Raw genomic sequence first — 19780 nt, forward strand, 5'->3', positions numbered from 1 at the left:
AGTTTCTACGACAACGCGTTCTATAAAAACCCTTGCCCTGAGGGCTGTGTGGGGGTTGTCATCCTCAAAGACCTAATTTCCAAAACTTTCAACTACGTTGAACAAAATGGTTATCTTAAAATTATGATCGGATGTTTTTGGGGGAAAGGTGGGCGTGAGAGGGGGGTTGTTTGCCGTCCAATCACTTTTGACAATTAAAAAGGAAGCTAGCCCTTTGAATTTCCAATCGAATGAGTCTTTTTTGAAGTTTCTACGGGCATAACTTACAACCCTTGCCCTGAGGGCTGTGGGGGAGTGTCCTCCTCAGAAACATAATTTCTATCTGGAAATCAACTACACTAAACAAAATGGCTACCTCAAAATTTTGATTGGATGTGTTTCGGAACTGGTGAGTGTAAAAGGGGTGTTAGTTGCCTTCCAATCACTTTCGACTATTAAAAAGGGCACAAGCCACTCCAATTTCGAAATGAATTATTACCCTTTTCGAAATTTCTACGACAACTTCTTCGATACGAAGTGCCCTTGTCTAAAGAAAAAAAAAATAATAAATAATACATTGTGCCAATATCTTTCTTATATGCCCCCAGGGCATAACTTAAAACCCTTGCCCTGAGGGTTGTGGGGGAGTGTCCTCAAAAAAATAATTTCTATCTGGAAATCAACTGCTCGGAACAAAATGGCTGCCTCAAAATTTTGATTGGATGTGTTTGGGGAAATGGTGGGCGTGGAAGGGGTGTTAGTCGCCCTCCAATCACTTTTGACTATTAAAAAGGGCTCAAGCCACTCCAATTTCCAATCGGATAAGCCCTTTTCGAAGTCTCTGCGACAACTTCTTCGATACGAAGTGCCCTGGTATGGAAGAAGAAGAATATATATATATATATATATATATATATATATATATATATATATATATATATATATATATATATATATATATATATATATATATATATATATATATATATATATATATATATATATATATATATATATATATATATATATATATATATATATATATAATTATACATTGGGCCATCATCGTTCTTTACTTAGGCAGCGCGATTGCGCTGCCTACGACAATGGCTATCTCAAAGTTCTTATCAGATGGGTTTGAGAAAAAAAAATTGTGGATGGGGGGCGGCTTGGTTCCTTCCAACCTCTTTTGACTCTTAAAAAGTGAGCTAAAGAACTTTCAATTTCCAATCAAATGAGACCAAGATTTCAATAAGAACCGTATATGCCCCTGATGCATCTCAAATGGCTATCTCAAAATTTTGATTGGATGTGTTTGGCTAAAAAGTGGGCGTGAGAGGGGTTTTAGTTGCCCTAAATTCACTTTCGACGATTAAGAAGGGACTAGCCCTTTGAATTTCCAACCGAAAGAGCCTCTTTTGAAGTTTCTAAGACAACACTTTCTATAAAAACCTTATATGCCCCCAGGACATAACTTATAACCCTTGCCCTGAGGGATGTAGGGGACTGTCCTTCTCAAAAACATAATTTATATTTGGATATCAACTACAATCAGCAAAATAGCTATCTCAAAAATTTGATTGGATGTATTTAGGTACAAGTAGGGTGTAGAACGGGTGTTAGTTGCTCTCCAATCCCTTTTGGCTATGAGAAAGGGCACAAGCCACTCCAATATCCAATCGAACTAGCCCTTTTCGAAGTTTCTACGACAACTCCTTCGATACGAAGTGCCCTAGTATGAAAAAAAAATAATACATTGTGCCAACATCGTTCTTTATTTAGGCAGCGCAATTGCGCTGCCAATGGTATTACAATCATGTGCTTGCCGGAATAAAAGGAGAAACATAACAAGGGCCATGACAATGAAAGCAGAGGTTCAAGATCATAATAGCATGAAAAAAAACGCTCCCAGTTCTATACTTAGCATTAATTTATTTTATAACAGCGTCTCGTACCTCTCCCCCCCCCCCACCCACCCAAAAAATAGCTAGTGAGATTTCTACTAAAAAACTGTTGAGGGTACTATTGAACATGCAATATATAAGGTGATTGTACAAAAATCATCTCTAAAAATCCATTAACCAAAATCCTTTCTCATATCCTCAGTAAGTAAGCAAGTTTATTTATAACCCGCAATAATACGAAAAGAATGCAGAGTAAAGAACAAAAAAAAGGAAAAAAAGAAAAAAATGTACACGTAAGGAACAAAAAATATTATAAACTGCAAGGATATACAGATAGATTTGGAATTTGTGATGTAGAGGCACATATTTTAATGCGTTTAGAAACAATTGACATTGCAAATAGTAAGCAATCGATTGAAAAATATTTCCATAATTAATGTAGTCCCCAAGCGAAACCACCTTCCCAAAACAAGAAAAGGTAGGATTACTAGGGACAGAAACTACTTCTCAGTTCATAATAACAATTATGTAAATATTGCTTTAAAAAACCATGAGTAACAAATTTCATGTCTCAACTCACAAGATTTGTAAAATAAGAAGAAGAAAAAAAAACAGAAAAGACGTATCGGCACACAATCTCGCTCTTTACGCTAAAGTTTGACTTTCCCACAACTATATTTTTTTAAACAATAAAAAACTTAAAGAGCGTAAAGAGCGAGGCATTGAGGAGGGGACATCCCCTTTCATATACGGAATAATTTCTGTTGGTTTTAAGTTTTAATGTCACACCTCAAAGACCCAATTTCCAAAACTTTCAACTACGTTGAACAAAATGGTTATCATAAAATTATGATTGGATGTTTTTGGGGAAAAGGTGGGCGTGAGAGGGGGGTTGTTTGCCGTCCAATCACTTTTGACAATTAAAAAGGGCGCTAGCCCTTTGAATTTCCAATCGAATGAGCCTTTTTTGAAGTTTCTACGGGCATAACTTACAACCCTTGCCCTAAGGGCTGTGGGGAAGTGTCCTCCTCAGAAAAATAATTTCTATCTAGAAATCAACTACGCTAAACAAAATGGCTACCTCAAAATTTTGATTGGATGTGTTTCGGAACTGGTGAGTGTAAAAGGGGTGTTAGTTGCCTTCCAATCACTTTCGACTATCAAAAAGGGCACAAGCCACTCCAATTTCCAATTGAATTATTACCCTTTTCGAAATTTCTTCGACAACTTCTTCGATGCGAAGTGCCCTTGTCTAAAGGAAAAAAAAATTAATAATACATTTTGCCAATATCCTTCTTATATGCCCCCAGGGCATAACTTAAAACCCTTGCCCTGAGGGTTGTGGGGGAGTGTCCTCAAAAAAATATTTTCTATCTGGAAATTAACTACGCTGAACAAAATGGATGCCTCAAAATTTCGATTGGATGTGTTTGGGGAAATGGTGGGCGTGGAAGGGGTGTTAGTCGCCTTCCAATCACTTTCGACTATTAAAAAGGGCTCAAGCAACTCCAATTTCCAATCAGATAAGCCCTTTTCGAAGTCTCTGCGACAACTCCTTCGATACGAAGTGCCCTGGTATGGAAGAAGAAGAATATATATATATATATATATATATATATATATATATATATATATATATATATATATATATATATATATATATATATATATATATATATATATATATATATATATATATATATATATATATATATATATATATATATATATATATATATATATATATATATAATTATACATTGTGCCATCATCGTTCTTTACTTAGGCAGCGCGATTGCGCTGCCTACGACAATGGCTATCTCAAAGTTCTTATCAGATGGGTTTGAGAAAAAAATCGTGGATGGGGGGCGGCTAGGTTCCTTCCAACCTCTTTTGACTCTCAAAAAGTGAGCTAAAGAACTTTCAATTTCCAATCAAATGAGACCAAGATTTCAATAAGAACCGTATATGCCCCTAGTGCATATCTTATAACCCATGCCCTGAAGACTGTGGAGGAAGTGTCCTGCTCAAAGGTATAAGTTACAGATCTTTCAGCTACGTGGAAATAAAATGGCTGTCTAGAAATTTTGATTGGATACGTTTTGGGGAAATGGTGGGCGTGGAAGGGGTGTTAGTTGCCTTCCAATCACTTTCGATCATTAAAAAGGGCACTAGCCATTTCAATTTCCAATCGAATGAGCCTTTTTTGAAGTTTCTACGATAACGCTGTGGGGGATTGTCATCCTCAAAGGCCTAATTTCCAGAACTTTCAACTACGTTGAACAAAATGGCTATCTTATAATTTTGATTGGATGTGTTTGGCTAAAAAGTGGGCGTGAAAGGGGTGTCAGTTGCCCTAAATTCACTTTCGACGATTAAGAAGGGACTAGCCCTTTGAATTTCCAACCGAAAGAGCCTCTTTTGAAGTTTCTAAGACAACACTTTCTATAAAAACCTTATATGCCCCCAGGGTACGAAGTGCCCTAGTATGAAAAAAAAATAATACATTGTGCCAACGTCGTTCTTTATTTAGGCAGCGCGATTGCGCTGCCTATGATATTACAATCATGTGCTTGCCGGAATAAAAGGAGAAACATACACAAGGGCCATGACAACCACAACGAACTTTCCAAGGAAAGGGATGCAAGTAGTGAAAGAGAATTGTTTTTACCAGGACACTAGGAGACTTCTAATTGTTCTTTTATATACATCTTGTATGTTTTCTTGCTCTCCAGGGGAGAAGAAGATGCCCCCATGTTAATTTAGAAAGAGGTTTAGGAGAAGCAAGAGGGGAATCTTTAATTTTAAATCATTCCTTGGCATTTTTTTTCTAAAACATATGGTCAAGGATGCTCTATTAATTTTTTTTTCTCAGGGAGTCGAATCAATTGTTCTAGAGCAAAGAAAAAAAACACATTTTAATGGACATTAAAAGTTTTGTACCCTGCGTCATTTTGAAAAAATAAGCACCTATAACCTGACGTATAACCTGACGTATAACCTGACGTATAACCAACTGAAGTATATTCACGATAGATGTGTACGACCTTATTTTTAGTAACTAAGAACATGTCAGCTTTATGCATGAAGTTAAGATGAAAACAAGAGTCCATATGTTAAGGTGGTTGTATAAAACAGTTCGTGGTAACGAACTGTTACCACGTTCGTGTTACCCTGTTTAACTAACCGGTTGTGTCGAATCACGAAAATTTAATGGGCGGGACTAAATACAGAAGGGACGAAAAAATATGCCCATTTATCTTTTAATGAAAATATCAATACAGGCTCTTTCAGTTATATAATCCGACAGAGGTATTTTTCAAAAATAGGAAGAAGGGTAACTAAGTATACGGAACAAAATAAAAGAGAATTGTTTTTACCAGGATTTAAATAGGCATGTTGCTAATATATCTTATATATACATCTTGAATATTTCTTGATCTCTAGGGGGGGTGCCTTCAAGTTTACTTAGAATGAAGTTTAGAGGAGCTGAGGGGGGAGTGAATTTTTAATTCCGATTCATTCCTAGGACAATTTTGGGACTAAGTATACAATTTTGTGTTGAGGGCTCCTTTTGTACTGTAGAACTTTTTTTTGCAATGTAACAGATTACACTTAATGTGCTTTCCGGCGCATAGGGAGTAGTAAAATTGACTTTACAAATTTTGTTGGAAGAGGGAATAGTTGTGCCCCTCAAGTTTAAGGAAGCCACGAATAAAACAATTATCGGCAATAAGCTGTAATTAAAAAATTATTCTCATTATAAAAACTCAAACTCCAAAAGCTTTAGTTTTGAATAGAACATATAGAGCAAAAAATCCAATATTTATGCTGATATACATAATGTATTCGTTTCAATGTTGCTTATTAAAACCTATTAGCGAATTAACATTTTCAAAACTTCGAAAATTGAAATTGAACTCATGCAAAGGGGGAACGGTCTTGACAGAAATTATACAGTTGAATTGAGCATGTGTGAGAACTCTAAAATCCCTATCAACAAGACATGAAATTTCTTACTTTTCTAGAAAGGATTGGTTACGCAAGTGACCATTCAAATTTTTCCAATAAATCTTGCATAAACTGCGATAAGACAATTTTCAAGATGAAATAAAAATGAAATGCTAACCTAAATCTTCGAATGTATGTTTGCTCCTCCCCCCTTGTCCCTCCTGTTTCTCCAAGTTTATAAGTATAAGCTGAACACATTTTAATAGCTGCAATGACAAATAACCGTTGGTGTAACGGAGGATAAGATTGAGACTGAATGTGTCTCAATTAGCGGTTAAATCTTCGACAAATTCAGTAAAATAGGATAAAATTTTTTATAAAAACTTTTAAAACATCTTTTGAATTATAATAAATATTTTTTGAATAGCCTAAATGTGAAATAAAGCAGATTGAATAATCTACGCTCAGAAATGTAAGCATATTTTTTTTTTCTCGCAAAGTTTTTTGAAAAAAGAACATGTTGATGAGAATTCCACGCCAGTATTGAGGAAACCTTTAAATAGCATTAATTATTAATAATTTTTTAAGAGCTCTAAAAATTAGGTTTAGACAGAATCTGACGTGTCTAAATTTGAGCTCTGACAAACTACAAATGGTGCCTTTTGATAATGTGGTCACGCTATATCTAACCTTCAGATTTGAGCTTAAACAAATCATTACAATCACAGTGTTATAGCTTAAGAACATTATCGTAAATCTGTTACGAATGGTAATGAATACTGTTGACCGGCAGTTTGATCTTTCGGATCATGTTTTTGCTCATATTAACTCTTGGTTTTGCCAAATTTAGCGCTGGGTGATAATTTGATTAATCAGTGTTTTTACTTTCGATATTATGCTCAAATTAACTCCTGGTTTTTCCAAAGTTCAGTAACAAAAATTGTAATTAAACAGTATTTTGCAGAATTTTTGTCAAATTTCGAATAATATAAAATGAAACAATAAAAAGATAATTCGATTCCATAAATAATTATGGATATTTTGGATTATGTTACTGTTCAGACTAATTGTATTCAGACTAATTGATTGTAATCAGACGTATTGTTTTTGCCAAAGTTAAGTTCAACCATAGAAATTGCATTAAAGTGTATTTGACTTTTTTTTTCCTTTTTTTTTTACTTCGATTGCATAAACGAATATCACGAAAACCACCAGATTCGAAATTACTCAGGCTCAGGATAAAGAACGTTAAATTACCGGCTATTTGACAACAGCACCATGTCGATGTTTCCCCCTAAGTTGATTCCCCCTTTCTGTGATTAACTGAGAAGGTTTTAGGAAACAGTCTAAGAGGGAGCACTGGTGACGAGCATAGACATTAGTTTCATGACAACCTCTCATAAGTATTTCTGAGACCCCCCCCCCCTATATTACGGGATTTCCACGACTGGAATGGATCAATTTTCCTGGGAACTCGTAGTGTCCTCATTGATTTACCTACTGCCGAAGCACACCTTACATTGGCTACTAAAACATTGTCAATCTCCTAAACTGGCTTGATTTTATCGTTGCTGAATCAAAGGAAATGTCACGGCTCTTGTATTTACTGAGTGAGTGAGTAAGTGAGTGAGTGAGTTCTTTATTTAACAATAAAAATCATAAGCAAAAAGCTACATCAACGAAATCTCCCCCGTAAGGCTCCATGGCCGGGAAAGAACAGGGGAGAAAAAAATACCTACAGAAAAAAATATATAAACAAAATCCAAAAAATAAAAAAAATAAAAAAAATCCAGTCGTCTACCTAAATAATCTCCAGAATGACAAGCTAAGAAGGGGATAACACATGAATTAACCAACTCAAACAAATATCCAACTCAGTCCAGAGACATCAACTCCAAGGGAAACCTGAAAAAAAATGAATTTCTAGCTAGAAAATCTCTGAAATAATTTTTGAACATACCAAACGAGTGGCAGCCTCGTGCAGACACAGGGAGCGTGTCCCAAATCCTGTAGCAAGTTTTCAGAGGGTTGAAGTCAGACCTCACTGATGGAGTATGAAGAATCTGTAAGTTGCTGGAAGTGCGGAGATGATAAGTCGACTGATCAGAAACAAAAGATATATTATTGCAAAAAGCAGCAAGAAGATTGCCGTGCAACTGTAAAAAGATGAAAGAAGAGCAAGAAAGAAAATAGAGAGATTTCAAATCAAGCAAGGGTTTAAGTGAATATCAGTTAGTTTCCTTAATAAGAGTCCTTGCCTTATCATAAAGTTTTTAAAGTGGCATCAGAGACGAGGGAAAAGTTGGCATCCAAATAACAGAACAATATGAAACAAAAAATTGAACAAGACTTTTGAACCAGATACTAAAAATTGACCATGAAATTTTATATTTGAACCTTCTAAGGATTCCGAGATTCCTGGAGACTTTCATTTTAATCAAATCAACATTATATTTAAATTAAATATCGTTGTCGAACAAGATACCTAAAATCGAATATAACGATCCTTAGGTTTACTTAGAGATCCTCTTGATACGTGTATTTCATTTAAGTCAGGGCAAGCCTTTGAAACTCTGGAGAAAATGAGAAAAAAAAACTTCCCGACATTTAAGGCAAGATAGTTTACATCAAACCATTGGATAACTCTTTCAAAAAGGGCATTTATCTTTGAACGAAGATCAGACTCAGTTCTACCAGCTGTTCCAAGAGTACTGCCATCAGCAAAAGCAATAAGTGCATCCGGTAAAGACGAACTCCTGTCACAGTTAGTGACGGATGCTGGTTGACAAAGACGACAGCAAATGGTAGGTTTTAAATTTTGAACCGCATTAATAAGGTCATTGACGTAGATTAAAAAGAGTATCAGCCCAATAACGGATCCTTGTGGAACGCCAAATTCTATTCCCAAAGGGTTATAAAAGTGCGGATCAACCGAAATGACTCGACCAGATAAATATGATAGAAACCAAGAATAAGTATTCCCTCTTATACCAATATGGGAAAGTTTCGAAAGAAGAATCATGTGTGTTAATTAGTCGAATGCTTTTCGTACATCGAGAAAAAGAGCAGCATGTATCAGACCAGAGTCAAGAACTGAATATAAATAATTCAAAAGAGTTGCGCATGCATACTCAGTTGAGTGCTTCGCCTTAAAAACAAACTGAAAATCATGAAAAAAGTGTTTAGAATTAATAAAATTAAGAAGTCGAGAAAGCATAGCTTTTTCAAATATTTTACTAAACACTGATAAAAGGGATATGGGACGATAATTTGCAGGATCATTCCTTGATCCACCTTTAAAAAGAATAATCACGCGAGCACGCTTGAAAGCACTTGGGAAAACACCATTTTCAAAGGAAAGATTGATAAGTCTCGTGAGGGCAGAAATGATGACAGGAAGAATGAACTTTACGACCTTAGTCGGAATACGGTCTGAGCCAGAAGATGAAGAACCCCTCAAAACATTGACAATTCTGGCTACTTCAGCTTCAGATACAGGTTCAAATCCTATTGATATAAGACAATGCGGTCCAAGATAAGATCTAAAATCAGGTAGAGAAGAATAACGACTTACAGAAGAGGCTGTAATTTTGCCGATATTAGCAAAATAAGAAGTAAACACATCTTGAACTTTTAGCTCACCCTCTACATTTTCGCCTTCCATCACAGTACTTGAAGGGGCAGAAGGAGGCAGAGAAGATGACCTGATAACAAAATTGATTACTTGTCATGTCTTCCTAATGTCTTTACCACACGCTGAGAATTTTCTGTAATAAAATAACGATTTGGCATTTCGGCAAAGCGAATAGTAAACTCTTCTATAAGCTTTGAAAAGTTGAAGTCGAGAATCACGAGAAGATGGCTTAGAGGACCTGTAAGCCTTCCAAAGATTATTTTTCTTTCTCCAACTTTTAAGGAGTCCCGGAGGCATCCAAGGATTCAAAGAGGTTGTTCTTTTCGATGTCGGATTCGACTGGGGCGCAACACATGTATCCAAGGTAACTTCTTTCAAAGAATCATACAAATAATTAAACAAAGAATCTGTATCAGATTTATTTTCAGAAATACTCCACAAACAACCCGCCAACCGTGACCTAAGAAGATACAAACCCTGATCATTAAATTTTAAAGAGGAAAAACCAGCCCCTTCGTTCCTCCTTGGCAACGCATCGGAAAAATCATACGTGGAAAAAACACGAAAATGGTCCGAGATATCACTCGTCAACACAAAATTTTGCACCAAGGTCAACGATGAAAAAATATTATCAAACAAAGAAGCAGTAGTGTTGGTAATGAGAGTTGGAATTCATGCAGAAGGTAATGTTCCACAAGCGAGCATTGTTGAAATAAAATCCAAGGACGAGGATGACCTCCGGTCACACAAATTAAGGTTGAAGTCACCCATAACAACAAGTTCAAATGAATGAAGTTGGATTGTTTCCAAAACTTCATCAAGAATCTCAATGCAAGAGGGAACAGACCCACAAGGAGACCGGTATATATTACCAACGATCAAAGTTTTAGCTTGGGTTTTAATCTAAATAAATATGGATTCAAAAATTCCTTCTTCATTTCTTGATAGGTCACGTCTAACAGAGTACGGAAGACATTCCGAAACATAAACAGCGAGGCCACCTCTTGCCATCCTACTTCGATTTAAATATTCCATCTTGTACCCAGAGAGATGCAATAGATTCATTTTTCAAATCAAGGAAAGTCTCACAAAGCCCAATAAAATCAGGATGGCCACTAAGCACTATTTTTTTCAACTCATCAAATGAAGAACAAAGGCCCTGTACATTAAGCTGAAGCACAGAGAAACTACCATCTCGTTTGGATACTCGCTCCAAATCCGATACATACTTACTACTAAATGAAAAATAGGGATTAGATGCATGGGCACCCATAAGTTGAATTCCAGGGGGGGGGGCGAATTTCGTCTAATTGGCACTTTTAATGCTATATAATCGGAATCTCAGAACAAAAATATAAAAATAAGCCAACATCATTCAGCCAGGGGGGGCGGGAGCCCCCATCCTTATGGTCGCCCATGATTAGATGGTGATTTATTAGACTGACCTACTCAATTATTAATCAGGCTAAGAAAATCTATTGGGTTATTTTCAAATTGAAGCAGTCGCTCACCAAAGGAGGAGATGTCAGCCGAACTAGAGTCAAACAAATTCAAATTCAAAGAAATAAACTAATTTAAGTTTTGTAACTTCATCTTGGGCTAACGTAAGTTGCTTTCAGATTGCATATGATTCGCTCAAAGCAGTTAAATCAGTACCCGTGCCTTTCGCAGTTTTCTTTTTCATAAAACAAATACGGATTTAGCATTCTGATGCGGATTTAGCAGCCAAACAGGCTAAATCCATATCTCTTGCTATTTTACTCTCAACTTGAAGAAAATCGTCACGGGATATAAACATTTTCTTGAAACACCAATCAAGGTAGATGGTAATTTTGACGGATGTGACCTGACCAAGGCTGATAAACTAAAGACATTTTATTAAGCAAAGTCTTCCAGAGTTCCTCATCAGCATTTAAGAGTCAACCGACTCAACCTTCACTAAATATAGTTAGTGTTTGAGAGCAGGCTATGAGCAGTGATACAGGATACATCTATGTATGCTATATATCAGTTTATGTATTGAATACCTTATTCCTCTTCTCGGCCATTTGCGAGACAATTTTCTATGTTCAATCTTTTTTGCTGGCCATCCACCGATAGATGGCAGAAAAAAACCGAAAATAGTCAAAAATATCCAAGTAACGTTTTCGATATTAAAATTTACGACATTTATCTGATATCGATATTTTAACCCGATGTATCGATATAAAACTCGCCTAACACTGTACACTACTGATCAAGAAAACGCTTTAGAGTTGTTTGCAGTAAAGTGTGATATGCTTAAATATTTTAACAGCTCCGTTTTATTTCTTCGATCCTCTTCATATGGAAGGGATGATTGCAGAAAATTATTTTGCCTTTCATTCAGTCAAAATTTTGGGATTGTCATTTTGGTCAAAGGCATAGCAGGTAAGCCTCTGGTTAAGACATGACACCCCAAAGGCTATGAATAATGTAAATTGCTTAATGTTTAAACACACCTTTCGTAATGTAAAAAGGGGCGTGTAAAACACACAAGAGACAGCAGAGTATTAAGTGGAATTTTCTAGAACAGGCTAAATCGAAAAAAGAACTATATCGAAAAATGTTATGTGTTTCCATACCACCTTCACATGAAATGGGATGTCTTAGAATCCGTCAACTGGAAACTAAAAGTTTATGGCTCTTGAAAAGTGATTGAAGAGCTCCGTATTATCAAAGAAACTCAATAAAAAATTAGGGGGTGTTCACTTCACGCAACCTGCTGTACATTGTATAACGCCTCGTGTGCTACACAGTTTTACAACTTCTTAGTTCTGCCATGCTTGGCGTGCTTCTACCCTGCTTGGAACATTTCTACCATGCTTGATACACTTCCTCCATTCAATTATTCACAACCATTTTCTCATCGTTCTATACTCAGTTTACCCGATTCTGATTCGGAAAATTTGAGTTTTTTAACTAGGTTATTTGTGCATTGGCCAAAATATTACTAGCTAAACTCAATTTTTCGAATTTCTTTTCACATGACTTGGTTGACTTTATAGCTGTCGGAAACATACAGGGATATATGCAACCAAGTAAAAAATAAACCACGACCCACAGCAAACAAAAACAGTATGGCGAAAAGAGATTACCAGTTGTAGTTGATGCAGGAATTGCTATTATTTTGATTAGTTTTAATGGTAAAATTTTATATTCAGACGAAAGTAATGGCTATTCGAAAAACGGCCTAAATTCCTAAAAAATGGCAAGTTTTAGTTCGAAATGATTGATTTTAATATTTACGTTGTCATCTAAGGCAGGCTTCTGTCGTCCCAATTGCTACTAACAATTTTTGGTTCGCTCTTGAAAATAAAATTGCACGCTAATCGGCTACTAATGATTCATGGAAACGTATTAACAAGGAAGCGAATTCAAAAATATAACCTTCAAATGTTAACAACGATTTAAAACAACATTGTAAGGCAAGTAAAAAATACTATACAAAACTGTAGCGGGAAGGTTGTCTAAAGTTATCCCTTAAATGAGGAAATTGGCAAGTTTTATTTTATTTTCCTTTTTTTATTTCGCAGTCAAAATGATTGCAAATTTCTTCCAAGAATGTTTTGTCTGAAAACTTCACTGACAATTAGAAGTAAAAACATTCTCCTAGCCCTTTAATAAAATTCTTCTCAACAAGGCTTTGTTAGGATAAGGGAGACAGGCCTCTCTTGAGGAGTTTTGTACCAAAAATATTAGAAATTTTTTTAATTAAAAATTTGTATTTGTGTGTGTTGAATCAAACGACTCGTTTTTATTTTGGAAGAATTGTAAACTACCGGGTAGACTTATCTAAACTGTTTTCTGAGTTTTAGTATTTTTTGAAAATAACTAATTTTTGAGTTTCTCTATAAATTATAAAAGCCATGGTTTAAGTTTCACCTGTGTAAATTTTAATTTTTACGCATATTTTTATACAAAACTGAGCCATTATGTAAGAACCAGATTCAAATTGCAATCTGGCTGATAAATTGATCAAAAATAGGATTTTTACATTTTCATATTTTCAGGGAAAAGAGTGTACATGACAATGATGCATAAATCTTGGAGCAGTTTCATTTGTAATTTCATCCATGAAGTCCAGGACCCAACAACAAACTTAGCCTATTTTCTTTAGTTAGCGTAATTTAAACCATCAAAAATTAACCACGCAACTCCTCTCTACATTATGATGGCAAGAGGCGAGAAGGAAGAAGCCGAGGTTCCCTCGGCCACTCTTCTCGCCCTCTTGCCACCACGCAAAAGACCACCACCACGTTTAAAACAAAAGCTGACCCCAAGAGTTATAGCTAACTATTTTGCAACAGGCCTGGCAATATTTTTGCTTTCAGTTAGTATTGTGCTTCTAGCCATATTAACTCCAATATGGGGTGAGCCAGCTGTAACATCTCTGCTTGCCAATTTTGTACCAGAACCAGTCACCTGTGTCACATCAAGAGTAGAAACACTCAATGGATTTGGAATAAACAACCCATGCATTAAGGCTTCATGTCGTCAGGCCTGCACTGTCGAGCTTTATAAGTGTAAACAAATTTATGTTAATGTGTCCTTCAAAAGTTGGGAGAATTTCAATACTAGTTTAACCCCACTCTGTAACAACGTTTTACTGTTAAATCCTCGTGTAACTACGAAAAATCCTTTCAATTTTGGTGAACTCGTTTTTGAAGTAAGGGGTAAACGAAATGCTGATCAACAACCTACTGCAATGAAACAAAGAGGACGAGGCCGTCACGAAGAAAGACGGAGTTACAAAACTAAACAAGTATTATCAACGACCCAAGCACCCATCAAGATTGAGAAATGGAGTATTACGGAAATGGTTGCGTGGAATTATACAAATCTTCTTCTTTTAACAAACATTAAAGGCTGCGGCTATCCACCAACCGTGAATTGCAGTATATTTTACTCATTTTCATCATTTGTAGGATCAGCCTATCCGTGTTACGTTTCGCAAAGAGACCCAAGTTATGCGGTCACCACTTTTAGTGAAAGAAACGCGTTGTTTAATATTTATATGTGTCTTGTTGCACCAGGAGTAACTGCTTTGCTTTCGAGTGCTTATTTAATCGCTAAACACTTTCCAAAGTCATGTTTTTGGCGCAAAGACAGGATCTATGAGGCGGTTGGTGTTGTTCCTGATGCATTTTGTGAAGAAAAACAGAATGTTGTTTTGACATCAAACGGTGTGAATAGATAGTGAACTAATTAGATTTTCTTATGTGTCAAAGAAGTCACAGTAAATGTAATATACATTAGCGAAATGTTTCTCCAAACATGACACACATTTCATAGCACGTAATTAGGCAATTTGACGGACCGTCAGAGCAATGCGTCGGCAGAAGCATATACGTCAGAGCCATAGTTATAGCTGCTACTTGGTTTTTATCGGAAATATTTATCATTGCGCGTACGCGAAGGCGGGGTCATGAACTTGTGTGGTTTAAGATCTGTGTCAAAAATTTTCAACGGAGAGCATAGGACTTTTTGTTACTGTATATTACCTTTACTGTGCAAAGAAGTAGATCATAGTACCAGTTTTTGACACGTTTTATAACAAAATCAGCAAACATTAAGAATAATTGTATGTATCCTTATGTTTGTTTATTACGTTCGGTAGTATATTTGTGATAAAAATGAATGTACTAATATAGGAGCCAGGGGATTATTTTTTTTTTTGTAGGAGGTGGTCAAATTGAAAACAGATCTAAAAATGCATTCATAAGACGATGCATATAATTTGACTTGATTCTGAATGGAAAAGCTAAGTTTAGAGCACTGCTGATATACGACACGATTTTAAAGGCATTGACCATGGCAAAAAGATAGCATATAATAACGGAAATTATTACAGTATAATAATTTTATATTATAGTACAATAGTATGAATATATAATAAATATTATATAATAATGAGGAAATTATATAGTATTTTAACAACACAGATAGATTTATGTAAAGCTACCTTATAATTTCCCGCAACTTTCTATGTGGTCTATACTTAACCGAGGAACCCCCCCCCCCGCAACCACTCGCTTCCAGTCACAATTATTAGCCATTTTTGATCAGATTCCCCTCAATCAAAGACTCAAGTACTTAAATGTTCCACACTCATACATCAAGCCCATCCTCACTTATGCGCACACATATTGGGCATGAATAAGGGCCTTCTTGTTTCTAAACAGTGTATAAACAATCATTTCATTACGAAAACTTTTGTTTTTCGTAAGTTTTCACTTGCAGTAAAATGTTGTGTTTACTTTTTTATAGGTGAGGGCATTGATGACTTACCTTAAATCTTGCAGAAAAGTTTTGTTTTTACTTTTGGAAAATTTAGAGATAAAATCATTCAAAAGAAGTTTATTTTTTATCCTTACAATCTTTTTAATCTTTCTATGTTAAAAAACTTCCAAGTAAAAAACAGCTTTAATTTCTGAATCAAATTATGGAAAGACAATTTGATCGTTGAGACTATCCATGGGTTGTTGCTATTATTTAACAGAAAATTTCAACCAACAACTGGCGGTTTTCGGTGTTAAGGGTTTCGATATGTCGATACTTTAAACAGATCAACCCATCTCGTCCATTACAAACGATTTTTTTGTGGCCAAATTATTTAAAATTGATAGGGTAGTCTTGCCATAGCTTGTGGGGCTTGGATAAAAGATCCAAATAAGCGACAAAAAACTAAAACCCGCCTCCTATTTTCCAAGAAATCTTTTCAAAACCATTTAGCTTCTCTCGTTTTGAGCCGGAGATAAAGATATTCAGTTTTGATTATACTTATATCATTAGAAAGTGTTTATTTTGCTTTTTCAATTAAATGGGGTAGAATTTCACTTTTAAAGTTCAGGAAAAGGGTAGTCCCTAAAATATTTTAGCTGGTAAAACGCCAAAAATCAGGCGTCATTTGATCAATTTTACAGTTTTGGAGTTCCCTATGGTGCTTGGTACACACTTTGATTGAAAACCTTGCCGACACAGTTTCAATATCTTTTCAACTGAATTTTATAGTTAAACCACACCACAAATTCTCAATAGCTTTCAATAATGATCAGTTCCTGGAAGAACTCGTTAACCGACCCTTTATCTTTGAGATGGTCAGCCGACAGTGAGGCTTGTAAAATGATTTTTAAAGTTTCGAATCCTCCTCACGACTATTCGTTTTCAGAAAAATTATTCCAGCATAAGTAAAAAAAAGGATGGTGATATCAAAAACTTAGCATATCCAATTATTCTCAATTGACCAATTACCATTAATTAAGATTTATTATTTGTCTCCTTCTGTAATGAGATAACAAATAAAAAATTGATCATAAATGCAAACAAAATCATTACAAATGCGAAAGGGACAATTCACACTGTAATTGCAATATATTATGACAATAATTATGAGCATACAAGTGGCTGAATTGGTTGTTCCTCAATGTTTTACGAAGGAGGTAATAGCAAATAATTAACAATCCTCAAAAATAATTTTCATTCTAGAACAAAAAGTATGAGCAACTTATAAGAGTGGAAACTGGCGCTGGTATCGACAAAACAAACTCTCAACGTCATCTAGTGTTTGGCAACACCCGGAACTTTTTTCAGTGCAACAATAAGAATAATTAATTTAATTAGTGTAGTTGGTAAAATTAAAGTAGTAATAAGTATGAGCTTAGTCTTTGACAAAATAAACGATTAAAGCTTGAAACAAAAACGAGCAAAAATGGGGTTTTTATAGGCCAAATGAAAATACTGAAAAAACAAAGCGAATATTTCTCCTACAGCAAAAATAGGAAAATTCTTATCAGTTGTATTTCGCCCACTAATTCAGGCTCAAAAATCCTATATTAAAAATTCCACTGATTTTTTTCCAAGGAAAAGCAAGTTTCGGTTAAACCAAATGCAAGAATTGGCAGTTTTGATGCGGATTCAATGTATACCAATTGTGATCCCCAAAAGGCCGAACTCATTTTGGAGCATAAACTTAATTCCAACCCATGTATATCAGAAAAATCTACTCTTTCGAATCAGACACTTCTTTCACTTATAGCCCTTTGTAACAGAATTTCTGTTTACTTCCATTATAGAGGTATTTTTTATAGACAGAAATATGGCTTTTCGAAGGGCGCCCCCCCTTTCTCCAATACAGGCTTATATCTTCATGGAAGACCTTGAAGTAAGGGCTATTTTGCAAAGTTCTTGTAAACCTGAATTTTGAGTTCGTTTTAAAGATGATGTTTTTTATTTATGGGAGCATGGTGACGAGTCTCTGGGTTCTTTTCTTCACTTGCTCAACTCCTTGGATCCAAAACTGAAATTTACTCAGGAATCAGGGATAGAGAGGCGTCTTCCTTTTTTAGATGTTCTGTTGCACCGAACACCAGTTTATCTTGGTCTCCCATACGTTAAAGGGGTTTCAGACCACATTTCAAAAAATCTAAGGAAAAATAACATTTACGCTTATTATAGACCCAGAAAAACTATCAGGTCCCAAATTTATCAAGGTAATGACCCTATCCCGATAGGTGAAAACTCCTGTGTCTACACAATTCCTTGCTAGTGTGGTCTTTGGTATATCGGAAGAACTGATCAGCGACTAACGGATAGATTAACTCAACACTCTATTTCAATTAATAATACACTTAAAAAGCGAAAAAAAAACAGACAATTTTGACTCTGCCCTTGCAGAGCACATTTTTGAAAAACCAGACCATACTATTTTGTTTAATCAAGCTAGCCTTATTTTGCAAGACAAAGGTATAGTCCAGCACTACAGAGAAGCTGTTGAAATTTATAAATACCAACATTTAGGTCTAGCTTTAAACAGAGATTCCGGTGATTTAAGAATAAACAAGTCATATTTCGGTTTTCTCAAAAGAGAAGCCAATACTACTTTAGTAATCCCTGAAATAAACCTTGAACCACTTTCCCAGTCATCTAATCAAACACGAGCACAACCCCTTAGGTCTCAAAGGCTGTCTGCAAGAAATGCATTAATTAAAATCCGAAACCAACTGGCATAGTTCTCCAACTTATTTAATTGCTGGTTCGTTGTGTTTTTTGACTGAATGAATTGGTTCTTTTTCTTGGTCAGTTGTTCGCTAGTATCCGTCGATGGCAGTTCAGATTTTTTTTGGATTTTGTGCAAATCGCGGATATTGAAGAATAACTCGCTTTTATGGTTGTTAGGTATTTGGTTTTAATTCTTTTAATTTTGGCTTTTATTGAATTTTATTCATATTTTAATTTTTTGGTTCTTTTCACATTGACTTTCCGCGTTTGTTTTTTGTTGTTGTTTTTTTTTTTTTTTTTTTTTTCTTCGGCACTTTCCTTGGATACATCGTTTCGTTTCGCGCTGAAGAAGAGAGGCGTTTGTCCTCTCGAAATATTCGCTGTTTTTTCAGTATTTTCATTTGGCCTATAAAAACCCCATTTTTGCTCGTTTTTCTTTCTTTATGTGATGTCAGGCCAATTTTGTTTAAGAAATTATCTGAAGCTTGAAAACTGACAAGTGTTGTCAAACAGTAGATGGCGTTGATAGTCATCTTTTGTCGACACTAGTGGCAGTTTCCACTCATATAAGTTAACCACGCTCTTTGCTCTAGAACGCAAGATTAATCAATCCTGATCACGGTCTGTTCAGGACTGATTGAAATTGGTAATTGGAGATCACCACTGCTATATTCATGGGTAAAGGTGAATTAAGACACCTATCTTATTGTCTATCAGTAAATGATTTGAATTATTCAGTAGCTAAAACTATTTAATGTAACGAAAGTTCTTTTGCTTTTAAGATCTTATTACCAATCCAGGTTATGGGATCAAATTTATTGTTGTTCAAAAAATCAAGCCACGACAAGGTCGTAGCCACTTGAAGATGAATTTGGATCAGGTCTCTCATTTCAAGCACATTCGTAGGATTTTTGTTTTTGGTGAGGAGAGGGGGGGGGGCAATAAAAATTTCGTTGCCTGGATAAAAAGTGTCCAGAAATTCGAGAGAATTTAAGATTTCTAAAGCCCCTGCCCCGATGTTCCCCCGCACACATCCCTGTCCTATTTCCTCACAAGTTTCACATGCCAGATTCTTACTTAGTCACAGTCATTAATAATCAAAACTATACAATCGATGAAGAAGGTGAGGAAAAATTAGCGGTAGAAACAAAACCGTATGTCAGTCCTGTACCGGTTTAGAGCCAAATTCCTTACAAATAACAATTAATTACCCAAAATGTCAACAAATGTCGAGGACTGAACGTTAAATGGCCTTTTTCAAGATCTGAACAACTCGGAACAAAATTCGGTTGTC

The 19780-nt window shown here is 35.5% G+C and overlaps 1 protein-coding gene across 1 annotated transcript in view; it reads left to right on the top strand.

Moving 5' to 3' along the window:
* The window catches only part of LOC148949619 (protein tipE-like), a 44241-nt gene extending 29170 nt beyond the window's left edge, over window positions 1-15071 (top strand). The window contains exon 2 of the mRNA XM_089093047.1: window positions 13500-15071. Coding sequence (XP_088949173.1) covers window positions 13658-14686 — 1029 coding nt within the window. The 5' untranslated portion in view covers window positions 13500-13657 and the 3' untranslated portion in view covers window positions 14687-15071. The remainder of the gene's footprint in view (window positions 1-13499) is intronic.
* Window positions 15072-19780: the final 4709 nt, after the last annotated feature.

This window comes from Artemia sp. Qi Xiang Cuo, chromosome 8 (assembly GCF_049724085.1).
Source record: "Artemia sp. Qi Xiang Cuo chromosome 8, ASM4972408v1, whole genome shotgun sequence".
In the NCBI taxonomy this organism is placed as follows: domain Eukaryota; kingdom Metazoa; phylum Arthropoda; class Branchiopoda; order Anostraca; family Artemiidae; genus Artemia; species Artemia sp. Qi Xiang Cuo.